Source organism: Girardinichthys multiradiatus, chromosome 13 (assembly GCF_021462225.1).
Source record: "Girardinichthys multiradiatus isolate DD_20200921_A chromosome 13, DD_fGirMul_XY1, whole genome shotgun sequence".
Classification (NCBI taxonomy): Eukaryota; Metazoa; Chordata; class Actinopteri; order Cyprinodontiformes; family Goodeidae; genus Girardinichthys; species Girardinichthys multiradiatus.
In genome coordinates this window covers 43,496,669-43,513,788 of record NC_061806.1, presented here as the reverse complement: position 1 = coordinate 43,513,788, position 17,120 = coordinate 43,496,669, and the positions used below count along the sequence as shown (strand labels likewise).

The 17,120-nt window shown below is 42.2% G+C and overlaps 1 protein-coding gene across 2 annotated transcripts; it reads left to right on the top strand.

Moving 5' to 3' along the window:
- The first annotated feature begins 4,430 nt into the window (after window positions 1–4,430).
- LOC124879637 lies at window positions 4,431–16,096 on the top strand. 2 transcript variants are annotated; one of them, XM_047384328.1, is made up of 4 exons: window positions 4,431–4,720; window positions 9,727–10,311; window positions 10,395–10,516; window positions 15,620–16,096. In XM_047384328.1, exons 1-3 carry the CDS (start codon window positions 4,698–4,700, stop codon window positions 10,417–10,419), a joined length of 633 nt encoding a protein of 210 aa, XP_047240284.1. In that variant the 5' UTR covers window positions 4,431–4,697; the 3' UTR covers window positions 10,420–10,516; window positions 15,620–16,096. The 2 variants fall into 2 exon arrangements, with proteins under 2 accessions (XP_047240284.1, XP_047240283.1); XM_047384327.1 differs by lacking the exon at window positions 4,431–4,720 and having other exon boundaries at window positions 9,416–10,311.
- Window positions 16,097–17,120: the final 1,024 nt, after the last annotated feature.

The following is a 17,120-nucleotide window of genomic DNA, read 5'->3' as shown; positions in this document are numbered from 1 at the left end:
GCACTCTGGGAACAGCCTATTCGTTCAGAAATTTATTTCTGTGTCTTACCCTCTTGCTTGAGGGTGTCAATAGTGGCCTTCTGGACAGCAGTCAGGTCGGCAGTCTTACCCATGATTGGGGTTTTGAGTGATGAACCAGGCTGGGAGTTTTAAAGGCCTCAGGAATCTTTTGCAGGTGTTTAGAGTTAACTCGTTGATTCAGATGATTAGGTTCATAGCTCGTTTAGAATCAGAATCAGAATCAGAAAAGCTTTATTGCCAAGTACGTTTTTGGACATACAAGGAATTTGTTTTGGCGTAGTCGGTGCAATACAGTACAAATTAAACAGTACAAACATATCTACAATATAATATAAATATAAGTGCACAGTTTTAAGTGAGTGAGAGTAAATATAGAGCAGTATAAGATGCAAGAGCAATACAACAGTGCAGATGATCATTGTGCAAGTAAAGCAGGAGTCCAAGCTGAGACCCTTTTAATGATATGCTAATTTTGTGAGATAGGAATTTTGGGTTTTCATGAGCTGTATGCCAAAATCATCCGTATTAAGACAATAAAAGACCTGAAATATTTCAGTTAGTGTGCAATGAATCTAAAATATATGAATGTTAAATTTTCATCATGACATTATGGAAAATAATGAACTTTATCACAATATGCTAATATTTTGAGAAGGACCTGTATATGAGGTCTTGACATCAAAATCTTGAGATAATTTTCTCCCATTCAGAGAAAGAACTCTGGGAAATAGAAATTGAGAAAATGTTTGGAAAAGATACAAGAATCTTGGTAAGATATTGGTCTGAACTGTTTCAGTTCCTGAGCTAAAACTTAGACATGGTATGAGGCTCCACCTTGCTAGATGTTTTTCTGCTTTTATTTTTAAGTTGCTCAAAGCTTATTTTTGAAAGGTCTTTACTTCTAGATATATATTTAAATAAGCCTTTCTTCCATCTCCGAGTCCCCAGCCTCTGCTTCCACCAGGGAAGGCATAACGGCAGGACTGAGGAGATCCTCGAAGTACTCCTTCCACCGCCCGATAAAGTTCCCGTCCGAAGTCAGCAGCTCCCCATCGTCACTGTTAACAGTGTTGGCAAAGAACTGCTTCTCTCTCCTGAGGTGTCGGGCGCTTTGCCAGAATTGCAGCGAGGCCGATGGGTAGTCCTTCTCCATGGCCTCACTGAACTCCCAGGCCCAAGTTTTTACCTCTGCGACCGCCTGGACTCGAAGTTGGACTCCATCACCCAGGCTAAAGTAACCGAGGTGGTCAAAAAGCTCCATAGTGGTAAGGCACCAGGGGTGGATGAGATCTTGATTCACCTTCACCTATGGGCATGAACTTTGGGACATGACCAAAAGAACGAGATCCCGGGTTCAAGCAGCTGAAATGTGCTTCCTCTGCAGGGTGGCCGGGCTCTCCCTTAAAGATAGGGTGAGGAGCTCAGAGTATAGAGCCGCTGCTCAATACTGTTAAGCCCAATGAGTGGAGGGATGCTCATTTCTTGCACCGGCAGGTTTTTTTTTCCTAAATCGCACGCAAGAGGAGGCTTTAATGTTTACGAAGCAATTTGCTAACTTAGTTTTCCACAAATACTTTTGGTTTTACACATTTTAAACACATGATGATGCCTAAGGGTTCTTCAGGCATATCGGATGCTACAGGAAACACATTTTCCCCACCCGCATTTTTTGATACCAATGGAAACTAGGGAATCCCACCTTTGCAGGACGTATCACACGTCTTTGTAAGACGTTTTCTTGTCACGTAATTCCCGTGCGTATCCAAGATTGTAAAAGTGTGAGACGCCCTAGCGAACGCTGAGCGGCGTCCGACGTCACCGCCATTTTTGTGGAGTCAAGGCGGGGAGCCAAAAGGCCTCCTAAATGTGCAGCATGGAAATGGTTGATTCATTTAGGTGTCCGAACCAAATCATGGAGAGCTGCGCTTTTTTTAAAAGTTCTCATAAAAATTCTGACTTTATTCTTGTAATAAAAAAAAACTCTCTTAGCCTAGCACCGGTGGTGAGGCATTAACGTAAATCTCTGTTAAAACGTGCTTTATGAAATAAAGTTACGAAATAAAATTAAAGCTGCAAGCAACATTGAAGGCCCTTGTACCTCAGCGCAACTCGGCCTGTGCAGCGACCGCAGGAGCCTGGCATCGCCGGCCGCATGCCACCGTTGATGATGTCGTTCAATTCCACACATCGCCACTAGGTGGCACTGTGAGCACATGTCATATGAGGTTCGGACATGCGGAGCTCTCGTCTGGAAAGAAGCATTTAAAATTTAGGGGAAATCGGACCTTCCATACAGAAGCTGCTCACCCTTGTTTATTAGTGGGTGGGGCTAAAGTGATGTCATCAGTTGACTGTGTCAGTCTTGTCCCAATACCCTCAATACACCCTACGCCCCTCTATAAAGTGTGTACTTTGTACAAGTGCATGTAAGGGTTGAAGTGCGCAGGTTATACGTGTGGAAAATTGGAGAATTGGGTCACACTACGCACTCGAACCCATCAACGGGAACGCACAATTCAGGGACAAAATTGTGGAAGTGCGGGTATAGCTAGCTTTCACGTGACATCACATAGCTATGCCGCGAGAGCGCGGAATGCAGATGGAGGGCAGGAAGTGAAGTAGCCGAGGATTTACCATCTGTAAACACGCCCATGTTTTGTGCCGTTCACGGCTGTTCCAATCGCTCCAGCAGAGAAAAGGAAAAGCATTATTATCGAGTGCCAAAGGTTGTCATTCATAAAGGTGAAAGATGTAAAAAAACGAACCGAAAACAACGTAAAAAGTGGATTACAAATCTACATCTGCGGTCGGGAGGAGCAGAGTGTGCTAATGCGAGTGTCTGTAGCGACCACTTCGTCAGCGGTAAGTAGCAGTCCAACTTCTTTTTTCGTGGTTCTGTTTACCATTAGTTTGTCGTGAAATGCCTATTTATGTAGTAATGATTGTTAAGCTAATGTAGCCGTAGAGAGGCGTTGTATGTTTGTTTTAGCCACTACTGCTAACCGCTAACATCTCCACTAATATATGAACATATGAAGTAACACTCACCTTGGCAAAGACCAAACGATCATTATCGCGGAGCCGTTTGGTGCCGAGGTTCTGGACCCACCCGCTGACAAAAAAGTTTTATGCCTCCAGACTTTTGTAGGCTTTCATCTGCTGTTTAGTGTAGTAAGACGTTTGAAGTACCAGATAGTTCGTGATATCAACAGCCTCGATTAATGGCAAATCTTGAGGTTCTCTCGAAAACTCACTCATCTTGATGAGATACGGGTCACATCCAACATATCTGTGAATTAATTGTTTGTATCTTTGCCTGGAAACTGGATCTAAATCCCTACAATACGGACTCTCCGCAACGGTTGCCTCCATTGACATTTTACTTCATGCCCTCCATCTGAAATTGCGCCCTCTTCGCGCGTCATCAAAATCAAGTGACTGAAACCCGGCTATTGGGACAGGGCCTGTGTAAACTTTAGACAGCAAGACGGCAAATATTTTTTTTACTGGTTTTCCAGGCTCGACATTGTAGATGCCACTGGCCTCTGGGCAGTCAGTAGGTCACTGAAGGTGTTATGCCCTACTGACTGATGGGTGCGCGGTTCATGGCAATTTTTGAGAGCGCCGGGGCTGCTGCCGTATTCCGATCTGCCGGAAGTAACAAAAATTACAACATGAACGCGATGAAAGGCCCTGTCCCGATACCCGCACTTCCACCCTTGTGTCCCTGAATTGCGCGTTCCCATTGATGGGTTCGAGTCCGTAGTGTGACCCAATTCTCCAGAGTGGTCCTTAGCCCCGCCCCCTTTGTGCCCTCAATCCGCCCTTCGGCGAAGCCCGCATCGAAGCGGACTTTGCTGAAGTATATTACCCACAATTCACTGCTGCAGATGACGTTCTGAGCAAAAACCAATCACAACCGTCAACGTAACCAGCCATTAAATCAGAATAATAAGAACTACGTAAACTTTAGACAGCAAGCCAACAAATATATATTTTTACTGGTTTTCCAGACTCAACGTTGTTAGAAACCAGTGGGTTCAGAGTGAGTCTGGGCAGTCAGTAGGTCATAACACTGAAGTTACCTTTCAAACAAACACTGGTGTGGTGAGAGTCTGGTGTATAAACCTACGTCACTTCCTGCACTTTCTTCTCCTCAAAACAATTGCTTGTTGCAGTTTTAAATAGTTCTTTTAGCAGCAAGACTGGGAAAACAGCGCCAGTTCTCGACTTTTTTGATGTTGCAGTTACGTTGCAGAGGTGCAAGTCGATGACGTCACCCATACTGTCCCAATAGCCGGGTTTCAGTCACGTGATTTTGATGACGCGCGAAGAGGGCGCCATTTCAAATGGAGGGCATGAAGTAAAATGTCAATGGAGGCAACCGTTGCGGAGAGTCCGTATTGTAGGGATTTAGATCCAGTTTCCAGGCGAAGATATAAACAATTAATTCACAGATATGTTGGATGTGACCCTTAATCTCATCAAGATGAGTGAGTTTTCGAGAGAATCTCAAGATTTGCCATTAATCGAGGCTGTTGATATCACAAACTATCTGGTACTTCAAACGTCTTACTACACTAAACAGCAGATGAAAGCCTACAAAAGTCTGGAGACATAAAACTTTTTTGTCAGCGGGTGGGTCCAGAACCTCGGCACCAAACGGCTCCGCGATAATGATCGTTTGGTCTTTGCCAAGGTGAGTGTTACTTCATATGTTCATATATTAGTGGAGATGTTAGCGGTTAGCAGTAGTGGCTAAAACAAACATACAACGCCTCTCTACGGCTACATTAGCTTAACAATCATTACTACATAAATAGGCATTTCACGACAAACTAATGGTAAACAGAACCACGAAAAAAGAAATTGGACTGCTACTTACCGCTGACGAAGTGGTCGCTACAGACACTCGCATTAGCACACTCTGCTCCTCCCGACCGCAGATGTAGATTTGTAATCCACTTTTTACGTTGTTTTCGGTTCGTTTTTTTTACATCTTTCACCTTTATGAATGACAACCTTTGGCACTCGATAATAATGCTTTTCCTTTTCTCTGCTGGAGCGATTGGAACAGCCGTGAACGGCACAAAACATGGGCGTGTTTACAGATGGTAAATCCTCGGCTACTTCACTTCCTGCCCTCCATCTGCATTCCGCGCTCTCGCGGCATAGCTTTGTGACGTCACGTGAAAGCTAGCTATTCTCCAATTTTACAGCTTGTAACCTGCGCACTTCAACCCCTACATGCACTTGTACAAAGTAAACACTTCATAGAGGGGCGTAGGGTGTAGTGTGGGTATTGGGACAGGAAACTGAAGTAATAAAAATGGAGGCGCTAAAATGAAGGCAGTGAATTAAAACAGGCAATGTTAAATTTGATTACATTAATCTTTATAACATTCATATTTACCATGTTATCATTTTAATGACCTTTAAATTCACAGATTTTAATTTTCACAGAGGCAAAATGAATCATGTTGGTTTTTATGGCACTCAGTTTTACCATGTTCAGTATTTCACACCTTGAATTCATTTCAAGTTCATTTTTGTTACTTTGACCCTTCATAGGATACAGCATGGACTATGCAATTTATTCCATGCATTAGTGAAAGTTTTCAGGGAACATCCTAATTGGATACCAGTGACACTATTGGAGCGCTGGATATTTGGTTTATTCGCGCATCACGCTATTGGAGTTTATTCAGATGTGGAAAGGCCTACAAGACGCCTGCTGACGCACATGGGTTCATTCCGCTATCACTAACTCACGTCTGCTGCAGGTAGGCCTACAGGTGGCTCACCTTTACAGTTTGAGAACCACTTTCAAAGTTTCTGGATTACTAAGAAAAGGGGAGATAATGTCCGACACTACATCAAAAGTTGTGAGTGAAACACCACGGGCCAGCGTGTGATGTACAGTCTGTGCCTTATATCATCAATATTATTGATGATATAAGGTGTGAAGACAGTGCTTCAAACGTCTCTAGTTTCAGGAGGAGCTTAAAGCCGACTCTAAACTTTCCAAAACATCTTCCACCAATTCGGCTAAAATAAAAGCACAAGTGGAAAGGGCAGCACAGAACGTTTGGCTGCATTATGAAGAAAAATGCCTTTTTAAGGCAGAAGAGGAAAACATACATTTGGCAAAGGAACATCTCAGGAGGAAATGGGAGCAATTAAGGAAAGAAAAGGAACAACTGGAGCTGGAAACTGAAATAAAAGAGACTAATGCAAAACTTGATGTTTTGGAGCTAAGTTCAAAGTGTGGCTCCAAAGTATCAGATGGCATGGAATCTTATGTTGAAAAGGCCAGACCAAATTTAAATACACTGAACCCTAATGCTGACCATTTTGTACCAAACCAAGGGGAATCTAACCCACCACTGAACTCTCAAGTTGTCACTGTCAGACCAAAACATCCTGGAATACTGCAGCCACTACCAGCTGCAATTACTCCTAGTTTGACTACACCAGGGCAAGTGGTCCATAATGCGCCGGGAGAACCTGGGACACATCCCACTCAGGAGCTTTTAAACATCATGCAACACCAAAATGAGATCACGACATTGTTATTCCAAAAAAATTTAGCCTCTGCTTTAACTTTGAGGGATATACCTGTGTTTGATGGTGACCCCTTGCACTTTAAATCCTTCTTGAGAGCATTTGAAAACCGTGTTGAGGATAAACCAACAAATTTCAGTGACTGCTTGTACTTCCTAAAGCAGTACACCAGGGGGCAGCCAAGAGACCTTGTTAGAAGCATCTTCCCTGTGAACCTGGGTACCACAGAGCAAAGACACTCTTTACGGAACATTTTGGTAGTGAACACCAAATTTCCTCTGCTTACATGGATAAAATTACTAACTGGCCTTCAGTAAAAACCTGAGGATGTAATTGCACTGCAATCGTTTGCTTTATTCCTTTGAGGTTGTTCCAATTTAATACATCATATCAGGTAAATGAGAGAATTGGACATGCTAGCAATCAACCCTTAGGACTATTGTCTTGAAGCTCCCTTACAAGCTGCGGGACAAATGGAGAAAGGTTGCATGTGACATTCAAGAACAAACAGAAAGCACAGCAGTATTTGTTGATCTTGTGAACTTTTGAAAAACAAGTCAAAGTTGTTTCAGACCCATTGTTTGGCATATTTATGACACATCTTCAGCCAGTCAAGCCAAAGCATCAACTCCCATGAAGCAGAGGAAACGAGGAGGTACCTTCGCCACTAAAGTTACTGCAATAAAGATGGAGACAAATATAACAGGTTTCGTTGTCCGATGAGCTAACCCCTCCCTCCTACTTCCCCATGTCTAAAGGGATTGCTCAATCCAGCTCTCCATCCAACGGGTCCAGACTTCCCTAAACCTGAAAGATCTTACTAAGCAGGTTTACTGAAGGTTCTGTTTAAGCTGGTGTCGGGTAATGACTCGCCTAGCCTCTGACAGCCTTCATCCAAAGGTCTCGCCCTTCTTCAACTGGAGGCGACCGAGTAGCCTATCACAGTCATCCACACCTTCGACAGTCACTTTTGTTCACAGCTGCTCATTCCCTAATTTTACAACTGGCTCTTGGTATATGAGCTAGGTTAATTTTAGTAGCTCAGCATGAGCCCCAAGGCACTGTTTTAACAAACTTGACTAAGGCAACCTATAAAAACCTCCTAAAATATCTTAGAACCAGGCAACGAGACTTTTTACCACCAATGAAAAACCAACAATACGGTGACTCAAATAATTGAATGTCCACGATTTAACTAGAATTTTATATGCTTTCTTTAATTAGTAACACTTTTGCAGGGGTCAGTAACAGATTAAATTCAGCAACACGTAATAATTTCAATAATAGAAATGAATCAATCAACTCAACCTGTCTTTCCCTGATGCTGAAACTAGTGAGTTTGGAGAGGCTTTGAAGACGGAGGCTCATCCATGCACCTGATGGAGATGTTTCTTCTGGTAACAACGAGTGGTTTCTTGAAGGGAATATGACTTAATCTTCAGTTTTCTTCCTTTAAGTGGCAGGTACTGATGCTCCAGGCTTTGATGGTTAAACAGGATCTTTGTTGTTATTTGTCTCTGAAGACAGTAGTTTCCAGAGGCTGAAGAGTTGAAGGAAACCCGGAGACATAAATGAGGTTGATTCAGGACTTCCAGAAGCCTGAAACTTAGAGCAATCAGCTGTTCACCGATCAAGTTCACTTCTGTTGTCTGGATAAAAAGGCTTTAGATGAAATCAGATTCTTAATTTTGAGGCACAGTCCTTTCTGGGCTCACGGGTTGATCCTCTTTTTTAATGCAGTCGATCAGCTGGGCTGTGTCTCTGGTCCTCTGATTCATCTGTAGCGTCTCTCCAATCTTGTTCGCTGGTCTTCTGCGAGGAAACAACCAACTAGTTCCTCTATTCTTGCCCATTTTATAGAGCATTTCCACCAAACCCTTTGTGCTCATTGGCCAGTGGTTGTTGCCACGGCTGTCCCATTGGTCACTCATGACATAAGGTGATTTTCTGGAATTTCCCGAGTCGTGTCCATATCAGACATGCCATCATCACCTCAGTCCTGAGCTGTCTGCTGGCCTCTTCTTTGACCTGCGACCTCGCCTCAGTCATCAGTCTTGTGCTGTAAGCTGCAGCTCTCACTTCCTCAATTCCCGAACATCTGCTCTATTCCTGTCTCACTCAACGTTACACTTCCTGTTAAACAGAGGCTTTAATTCTTACATTGGTGCTGCTCAAACTTTTAGTTTCAGCGTTCACTTCATTTACAGTTTAAAACCATCACTTCATTCTTTTTATTCAAGCTTTACAAATGATTAATGTTATATTTCTTTCATATATAGCTGATTGAGAATGTCAAACCTTAATGTTTTTTCCTCTAATTCTCAGTTCTTAACCACATTTCAATCATACATCTTTTAACTTGTTAATCAAAGACTACTAATTTTATTTAATACATGTGAAAGAATATAAAATCATCATACATCATTTCTTTGGATATACTTGTTTATATTTTTGCAAATGATAAGACAGATAATATATGGCAGGAAATATGTGGTTCCACCCAGACCTCCAGTCTGTCAGCTCTAGAATATGAGAATATGCTTGTTTCACTCCCTACTGCTTCAACTGTGTGTTTTAATAATTATTGCATGGATTACACAAAAGGATATTTATTGTAGTTTTTATGGATTTAACTGTAGCAGTTAATGAATGTTGCATGGATTACATGGAAAGATCTCACCTTATTTTGTACAACCATGAATTTAATGAAAGGACTCTTGAAGAAAAATTGGAGATGTCAAGAGACGATATTAAATTCATGAACATTGTAAATAACACAACAGAGCTACTAAAAGGACATTGTTGCATTGACTTACCTTTCAGAGCAGAAAATCCTGTTTTTCCAAACATCCGCTGCATTGCATTACAAAGACTTCAAACCCTGAAGAGGAGATGTAATAGAGATGTTACATTTTAACAGGAATATACAGACTTTATGAGCAACATGCTGCAGCCAGGCTATGAAGAAAGCGTACCCATTGATGAACAGTCTTCAGACAGGGAAAAGGTGTGGTACATTTCCCACCATGGAGTATGTCACCCAACCAAAGGAAAGCTCCGTGTTGTATTTGACTGTGCATGCATGTATAAAGGAACATCGCTTAACAGTCAACTTAACTCACTTACTGGGGTCCTCCACAGGTTCAGAGAAGAGCTTGTTGCTGTTTTGGCTGACATCCACGCCATGTTCCACCAGGTGTGGTTTCCACACAAACATGTCAACTTTCTGCGATTCATCTGGTGGCCAAATGGAGATGCAAACAATGAACCACAAGAATACAGGATGAGAGCACACTTATTTGGAGCTGTATCTTCACCAAGTTACTCCCTGAGTTACTCAAATTATGCTCTGAGAAGAACAACAGAGGACAATGCATGTGAGTACTCAATTGAAGTCATCAGTACAGTCAAGTGTAGCTTTTATGTGGACCACCGTCTTAAGTCGGCAACTACAGAAGAGGATGCAGTACAACTGATACATGGACTAACTTCACTCTGTAAAAGGCGCGGCTTCCATCTTCAAAAATGGGTATCCAACAGTCGTGAAGTGTTGGCATTGATTCCAAGTGATTTCAGAGCAGCGGACATAAAGGAAATGGATTTGGACAGGAACCAGCTTCCCCTAGAAAGAGTGCTTGGAATGGAGTGGTGTGTTGAAGGCAACACGCTCAGCTTCAGAACTGCAGTGCAGGATCACCCACACATGGGAGAGGCATCTTATCTGTGGTGAGCTAGTCAAGTTGGCTATGGCATAGTTTCCTGCTTGAGACTTGAAAATGCTGACAGTGTGCATATCTCATTTGTTGTAGGAAAAGGTACGAGTCGCACCTCTGAAACAAGTCACCATCCCACGCCTCGAGCTTGCTGCTGCTGTGCTTGCTGTTCGTTTGGATAAGATGCTGTTGAGAGAGCTCCAATTAAAACTGGAAAGGTCAGTGTTTTGGACTGATAGCACTACTGTAATCAAGTACATCTTAAACAAAACAAGATGCTTCCACACATTTGTTGCCAACAGAGTCTCAGTCATTATAGAAGCCACAGAGACACAGCATGGAGATATGTAAACACCAAAGACAACCCTGCTGATGAAACATCTCATGGGCTGACAGCCAAGTAGTTTACGACACATGGAAAATGGTTGAAGGGGTTAGGGTTAAAGCTTCTGTCTCTACCTGCAAGTGAGTGGCCAATATTTGACATAGACTCGTCTTTAATTCCTGCTGATGATCCAGAGGTGAAGAAGGAGCCAAGATGAATGTTATTTTCAAACATAAGGACACTCCAACCGATCACCTCATTCATAATCTTTCATCTTGGAGGAAGCTCAGAACATCAGTGGCCTGGTTCCTGGACCTAAAGACGTTTCTTCTGCTTCTGAGCCACAAAAGGAAAGGACTTGTGGCCAGTAAAAGTCACACAGTGGACCAAGAAATACACAGGTTTAAATCCACATTTGGAGTATCCAGCTTGACCCCAGAGTGTTGCAATGAAGCTGAAAAAGCAGTAGTCCAGTATGTGCAAAGGCAAAGATTCAGCAGTGAAACGGCCTCTTCAAAACAAGGCTCAAAATGTGTTTTCAAAGACAGTCCTCTCTCGCCTTGACCCGTTTCTGGAGGATGGCTCGCTCAGAGTTGCTGGTCGCTGTCTAAACCTGCACTGCTGCTGAACATAAAGCATCTTGTGATCCTATCCAAAGATCTGCATGTTTCCCGGCTGATATTACGTCATATCCATCAAAAACTTGGTCATGCTGGTCGCAATCATATGCTGAGTAAGTTAAGATAGAAATATTGGGTCATTAATGCCAACTCTGCGGCCAGAAGAACCATCTCAGAGTGTACAGGATGCAGACGATACACAGCAAAGTTAGGTGAGCAAAAACATCAGACCTGTCTACGGAGAGAGTTTTGCCAGACAGGGCCCCGTTTACAGATGTAGCAGAGGATTATTTTGGGCCACCTGATATAGAAAGAGGACGAACCATGCTAAGCAGGTTTGGAGTCATCTTCACCTGTTTGAGCAGTACATCTTGAAGAGGCACTTTCTCTCAATACAGACTCCTGCATAAATGCTGTAAGAAGATTTATTTGCAGAAGGGGTACTGTGGTCCTGTGTGATGGACAGAGTTCATAGAGTGTATATAGAATAGAGAAATACAGGGGTTGGACAATGAAAGTGAAACACCTGGTTTTAGACCACAATAATTTATTAGTATGGTGTAGGACCTCCTTTTGCGGCCAATACAGCATCAATTCGTCTTGGGAATGACATATACAAGTCCTGCACAGTGGTCAGAGGGATTTTTAAGCCATTCTTCTTGCAGGATAGTGGCCAGGTCACTACGTGATACTGGTGGAGGAAAACGTTTCCTGACTCGCTCCTCCAAAACACCCCAAAGTGGCTCAATAATATTTAGATCTGGTGACTGTGCAGGCCATGGGAGATGTTCAACTTCACTTTCATGTTCATCAAACCAATCTTTCACCAGTCTTGCTGTGTGTATTGGTGCATTGTCATCCTGATACACGGCACCGCCTTCAGGATACAATGTTTGAACCATTGGATGCACATGGTCCTCAAGAATGGTTCGGTAGTCCTTGGCAGTGACGCGCCCATCTAGCACAAGTATTGGGCCAAGGGAATGCCATGATATGGCAGCCCAAACCATCACTGATCCACCCCCATGCTTCACTCTGGGCATGCAACAGTCTGGGTGGTACGCTTCTTTGGGGCTTCTCCACACCGTAACTCTCCTGGATGTGGGGAAAACAGTAAATGTGGACTCATCAGAGAACAATACATGTTTCACATTGTCCACAGCCCAAGATTTGCGCTCCTTGCACCATTGAAACCAACGTTTGGCATTGGCATGAGTGACCAAAGGTTTGGCTATAGCAGCTCGGCCGTGTATATTGACCCTGTGGAGCTCCTGACGGACAGTTCTGGTGGAAACAGGAGAGTTGAGGTGAACATTTAATTCTGTGATTTGGGCCACCGTGGTTTTATGTTTTTTGGATACAATCCAGGTTAGAACCCGAACATCCCTTTAAGACAGCTTCCTCTTGCGTCCACAGTTAATCCTGTTGGATGTGGTTCATCCTTCTTGGTGGTATGCTGACATTACCCTGGATACCATGGCTCTTGATACATCACAAAGACTTGCTGTCTTGGTCACAGATGCGCCAGCAAGACGTGCACCAACAATTTGTCCTCTTTTGAACTCTGGTATGTCACCCATAATGTTGTGTGCATTTCAATATTTTGAGCAAAACTGTGCTCTTACCCTGCTAATTGAACCTTCACACTCAGCTCTTACTGGTGCAATCAATGAAGACTGGCTACCAGGCTGGTCCAATTTAGCCATGAAACCTCCCACACTAAAATGACAGCTGTTTCAGTTTCATTGTCCGGCCCCTGTAGCTCCCTTATTCTTACGCTAAAAAATAATTGTGGGTTTACACGTTCACAATTAGGGGCTGGGTTGTTGGAGCTATCTGTAGTTTAATTTTCTTTAGCCTTAAAAGTCTTAGTTTAGTTTATTGTTATTTTTTAGTTAATGTTAAATGGGGTTTATGTTGTTTTTTTGTTTAGTTTTTTTTGGCGCTGTCAGGTTCGAATTTGCATAAATAGGTCAGGTTGGGTCGGGTTGGGCATCATTGGGCGTATGTTTGTTTTTACCAGAGGTAGGAGGTCATGGCTGTCTGCATGGTTACCGACAATGGCGAATAAATCTGCTGAAACGCATCCCTTAGTATGGACATTGATTATTTTATTTGACCTGCATAAAGCCTAAGTCCTGACAGTGCCAGAATGGCCATTTGATTTGTTTTGTTAAAGCCTGAGGACAAATAGCCTTTACATGCATCTTGCATTCATTAGTATCGTGCATTTTGGTAGCATTGCTGCAGCCATTAAGTTGACTGGACAACCAGAATTCATTGACTTAGTGCTGGGACCTAATACTTTTTTAAACAGACCCCTAATGGATTAATTTGATCCTTTGTTAAGTGATCACTTAAGAAGCAAAGTGGTAAAATATTGGAGACAACGCTGTCAGAAATAAAAGATTCTAATGATATTAGATGAGACCCCACATGTGCCATCAGATGTGTGTTGTTGTGCTCACTGTAACTCTTGGCAACATAGCAGAGATAAAGGAACACCTGTAGGGTTTCTCTTAGCTCCTGAATCTTCTGGTCAAGGCATTGAAGAAGCATATGAACATTACACTCAAGTCTTGGTGTGTACTATTGTACAATCAGGTTAAAAGTACTGAACAAGCGAGAAGCTTTGTTAGAAATCAGGGGAAAACTACTGACCCCACAGTAAACTTTGAGACCCACTCACTTACTGAAGGAATCAGGTCACCAAGATTTCTTCCAGATTAAGACCAGAATCAATTACTTCAGTCAGTCAACATGCAGTTTGATATTGCAGTGGCTCTAATTCAGAAAAAACAAAGAAGATTTAATCAGTTACAGGGCAACTGGAATGAAAGACGCACAGATATTAGCAAAAGAGAGATAGGAACCAATGATCACTGAAGTAATGCTGAAACCTAAGAGGCTGCAAGCCACAAAAAGGCCCTTTGCCTTTGAGATGTAATGAAGAGGCTGTAAGGGTTGGAGGACCACTTTCAGTCCCTGGGGAGGAGGACCACTGTAAACCTCTAAGAGACAAACTCACCTTTGGAGAACAGTCTGATATTGATGGTAGTGCACTGGTTACTGAGATGGAGAACCTTCCAGAACTCCCTACAGCACAGATAACCCAGTTTGAACTGCTTCCTCACCTCTCTCAGAATGACATCTGAGCAGTACTCAAGTCTTTGTGAAGCTACTGGGATGGCCTGCACCCTCCCTGGGACTGCTGCATTTGCAGCCCGGAGCTTTTCCAAACTCTAATGAATAAATAACTACCTGAGATCTTCATTGGCAGCAAAGATGATTTCTTACCAAGACGTCATTCATGACTCCAGGAAGAACAAGATTGAAGGAGCAGGTGGAATATAAAAAGTCAAATGTGTGGATTAAGACTTATTCATTAAATAACTAATTTAACTTTTATCTTACCTTGTTTCAGGTTCATTTACATTATTTAAATATTTGCTTGATATTTTATTGTTTATTTCATGTTTTTGTACAATTGCTTGTTAGTTGTATATGTCCAAGTGATTTTATTTGTTGTTTATTGTTTTCCTTGAACAAATTATGTTTTGCTGTTGCAGCAGTTGTTTTTTTAAACCAAAATTATAAACCGGTTGACACATTTAAGGTAAATGTATCATTTTTGTTACTTTTAGTAACACTAATTGATATACTGTATAAAGGATATAGTAGGTATGTGAATGATCAATTGTAACAATCCACATAATTCAGAAATAGAGGGTCCCATAATCAAATTTCACGGCCCCGTGGAGAACTGGGCCGATTCTGTGGTGTGCAACAACCAAAAAGAGAAAAACAATAACTGTAGTTTTTATGCCATCTGGGATTTCTTCTAACTTCTCTGATCACTACTGCCTGACCGCAGATGCCAACAGTTTCAGCTCTCAGACTGACCTGGAGAGCTGAAATGTGGAGCTTTGTTTCTTCTCTTCATGGGGTAGAGATCTTTGGAGCTGTTGGAGGAGAAATATGGCGAGTCTGGCAGCTGGGAATGTCCCGAACAAACAGAAAAGTCCTGCAGAGAAAAGCAAGGAGACAGAAATCCACTGTGTGCAGCGCTCAGAGAGGGGGCAGGAGGTTTAAACATGCCCACACCCACCAAGAAGTTATGGTGAGGTGGGCAAACTGCCAGGAGGCTCCCCTGACATTTTAAATCAATGTTTAAGTATCAGCCTTTATGATACTGTAATTATTAGTAATAATCTCCATAGAGCAAATAATGGTGTTAATCATCCATTGTTACTCAAATTAATTTGTTGAAGGTAAAATCATGTTTCCTGTATGTTAAAACTGCGTTTGAGAATTTTTAGACTGAGTTAAAGAAGTTGTGATGAACTGTGAGTAAATAAAATGTGTTTTTTTTACAGGATTCCTATTATACGATTGAACTTCAAAATTCCCAACTCTTCCAGCAAAATTAAGGTTTCTTTGTCAATTTCTCTCGTATGAAATCAGCCCAGAATGAAAAGTGTGCAGAGTCTGTTTGGATCAGCATCCTATTATTCCCAGACTGGAGATGTCGAGCCATCACACCATTCAGGAAGGAAACGGGTTCTGTGTGCTAGAGGCGAACAGGTTCTGGTTTAAAATGAGTTAACCAGCACCAGAACAAAATACCCTATTAAGATGCTGAAGTTGGGAAGAGACTTATTATCCTGTACCAACATGAGCTGAAAGGAGACATGTCCTACAGTCTAATGAAAAAACTGAAGTGTTTGAACATAATGACCATTGTCAAGCAAAGTCAACACCAGTGACTGTCCACTGTCTCTACATGCTCATCCAGGAGGAGTGAATGCTGCAAGTCACTGACTGGATGCAATCTGCTGGGTTTCCTTAGATAGAAAAACTTTTTATCTAATTTGAATAAATAACTGAATCTGACTGAACTGTTCAATGATTACGATTAACTGGAATGTATGAACCTGACTTGAAATCTGTATGATTGGACTGAACTGACTTTGTAAAGAGCCTTGAGATGACAGGTGATGTGAATTGGTGCTATAGAAATAAACTGAATTGAATTGGATTGTTACATTTTGGAGGAAAAAGCGGAAAGCTTATAAGACTGAGAACATCCAACTGTGACATATGGGGGTGGCAGCATCATACTGTAGGGATGTTTTTCTGCAGGAGGGACTGGTGCACTTCACAAAGCAGGTGATATAATGAAGAAAGAGGACATAGGAAATATGAAGCAGCATCTCAAGACTTTAGACAGGAAGCTAAAGCTTGAACAAATGGATCCAAATGGACAATGTCCCTGAGCATATTCTAATGAAGTTATTCATTACTTATATGGAAACTCTTTATAGGTTTGTTTTAAATTTTACACTGAATTAATATTTGCACGGTAAGGAACAGAGGTGTTAGGTTGTTGCTCTTTGTGCAGGGGTGTCCGAAAACGGTCCCCAGGGGCCGGTGTCCTGCGTGTTTTAGATGTTTTCCCTGCTTCAGCTCACCTGATTTCCATCTAGGGCTGATTAACAGGCTTTTGCTGAACTGCAGTCACCTGAATCAGGTTCTTTTAATTCTGGCCTGACTCAAGTGTGTTTGTGGTGATGCTTCACCAGCTTTTTCTCAGCTGGTAAGGATTAACTCCTTTTCCGTACATTCATAGCCTTTAAAACTCTGCTACCATTAATATAGAAATAATTATGAGAACCCGTTTCTTTAAGGAGTTCTTGGTCCAACATCTCAAGATTCAGCATGATCCGTCACCTGATCTACCATCTCAGCAACGTTGATCCACCAAACCTTTACAGGTATGTGAGCGTGCACGTGTCTATAGCTTCCCAGTCAGTATTTACAAACCAATAAAGCTGTGGCTGAAATATGAAACGACCGACTTAAAGGGACAGAGGAAGA

Bases quoted from the DNA above. Each gene is read 5' to 3' on its own strand.
- LOC124879637 (XM_047384327.1), top strand. From the start codon at position 9,521: ATGAGCAACATGCTGCAGCCAGGCTATGAAGAAAGCGTACCCATTGAT. The intron at 10,312-10,394 runs GTGAGCTAGTCA...CATTTGTTGTAG, and splicing joins GGAGAGGCATCTTATCTGTG to GAAAAGGTACGAGTCGCACC.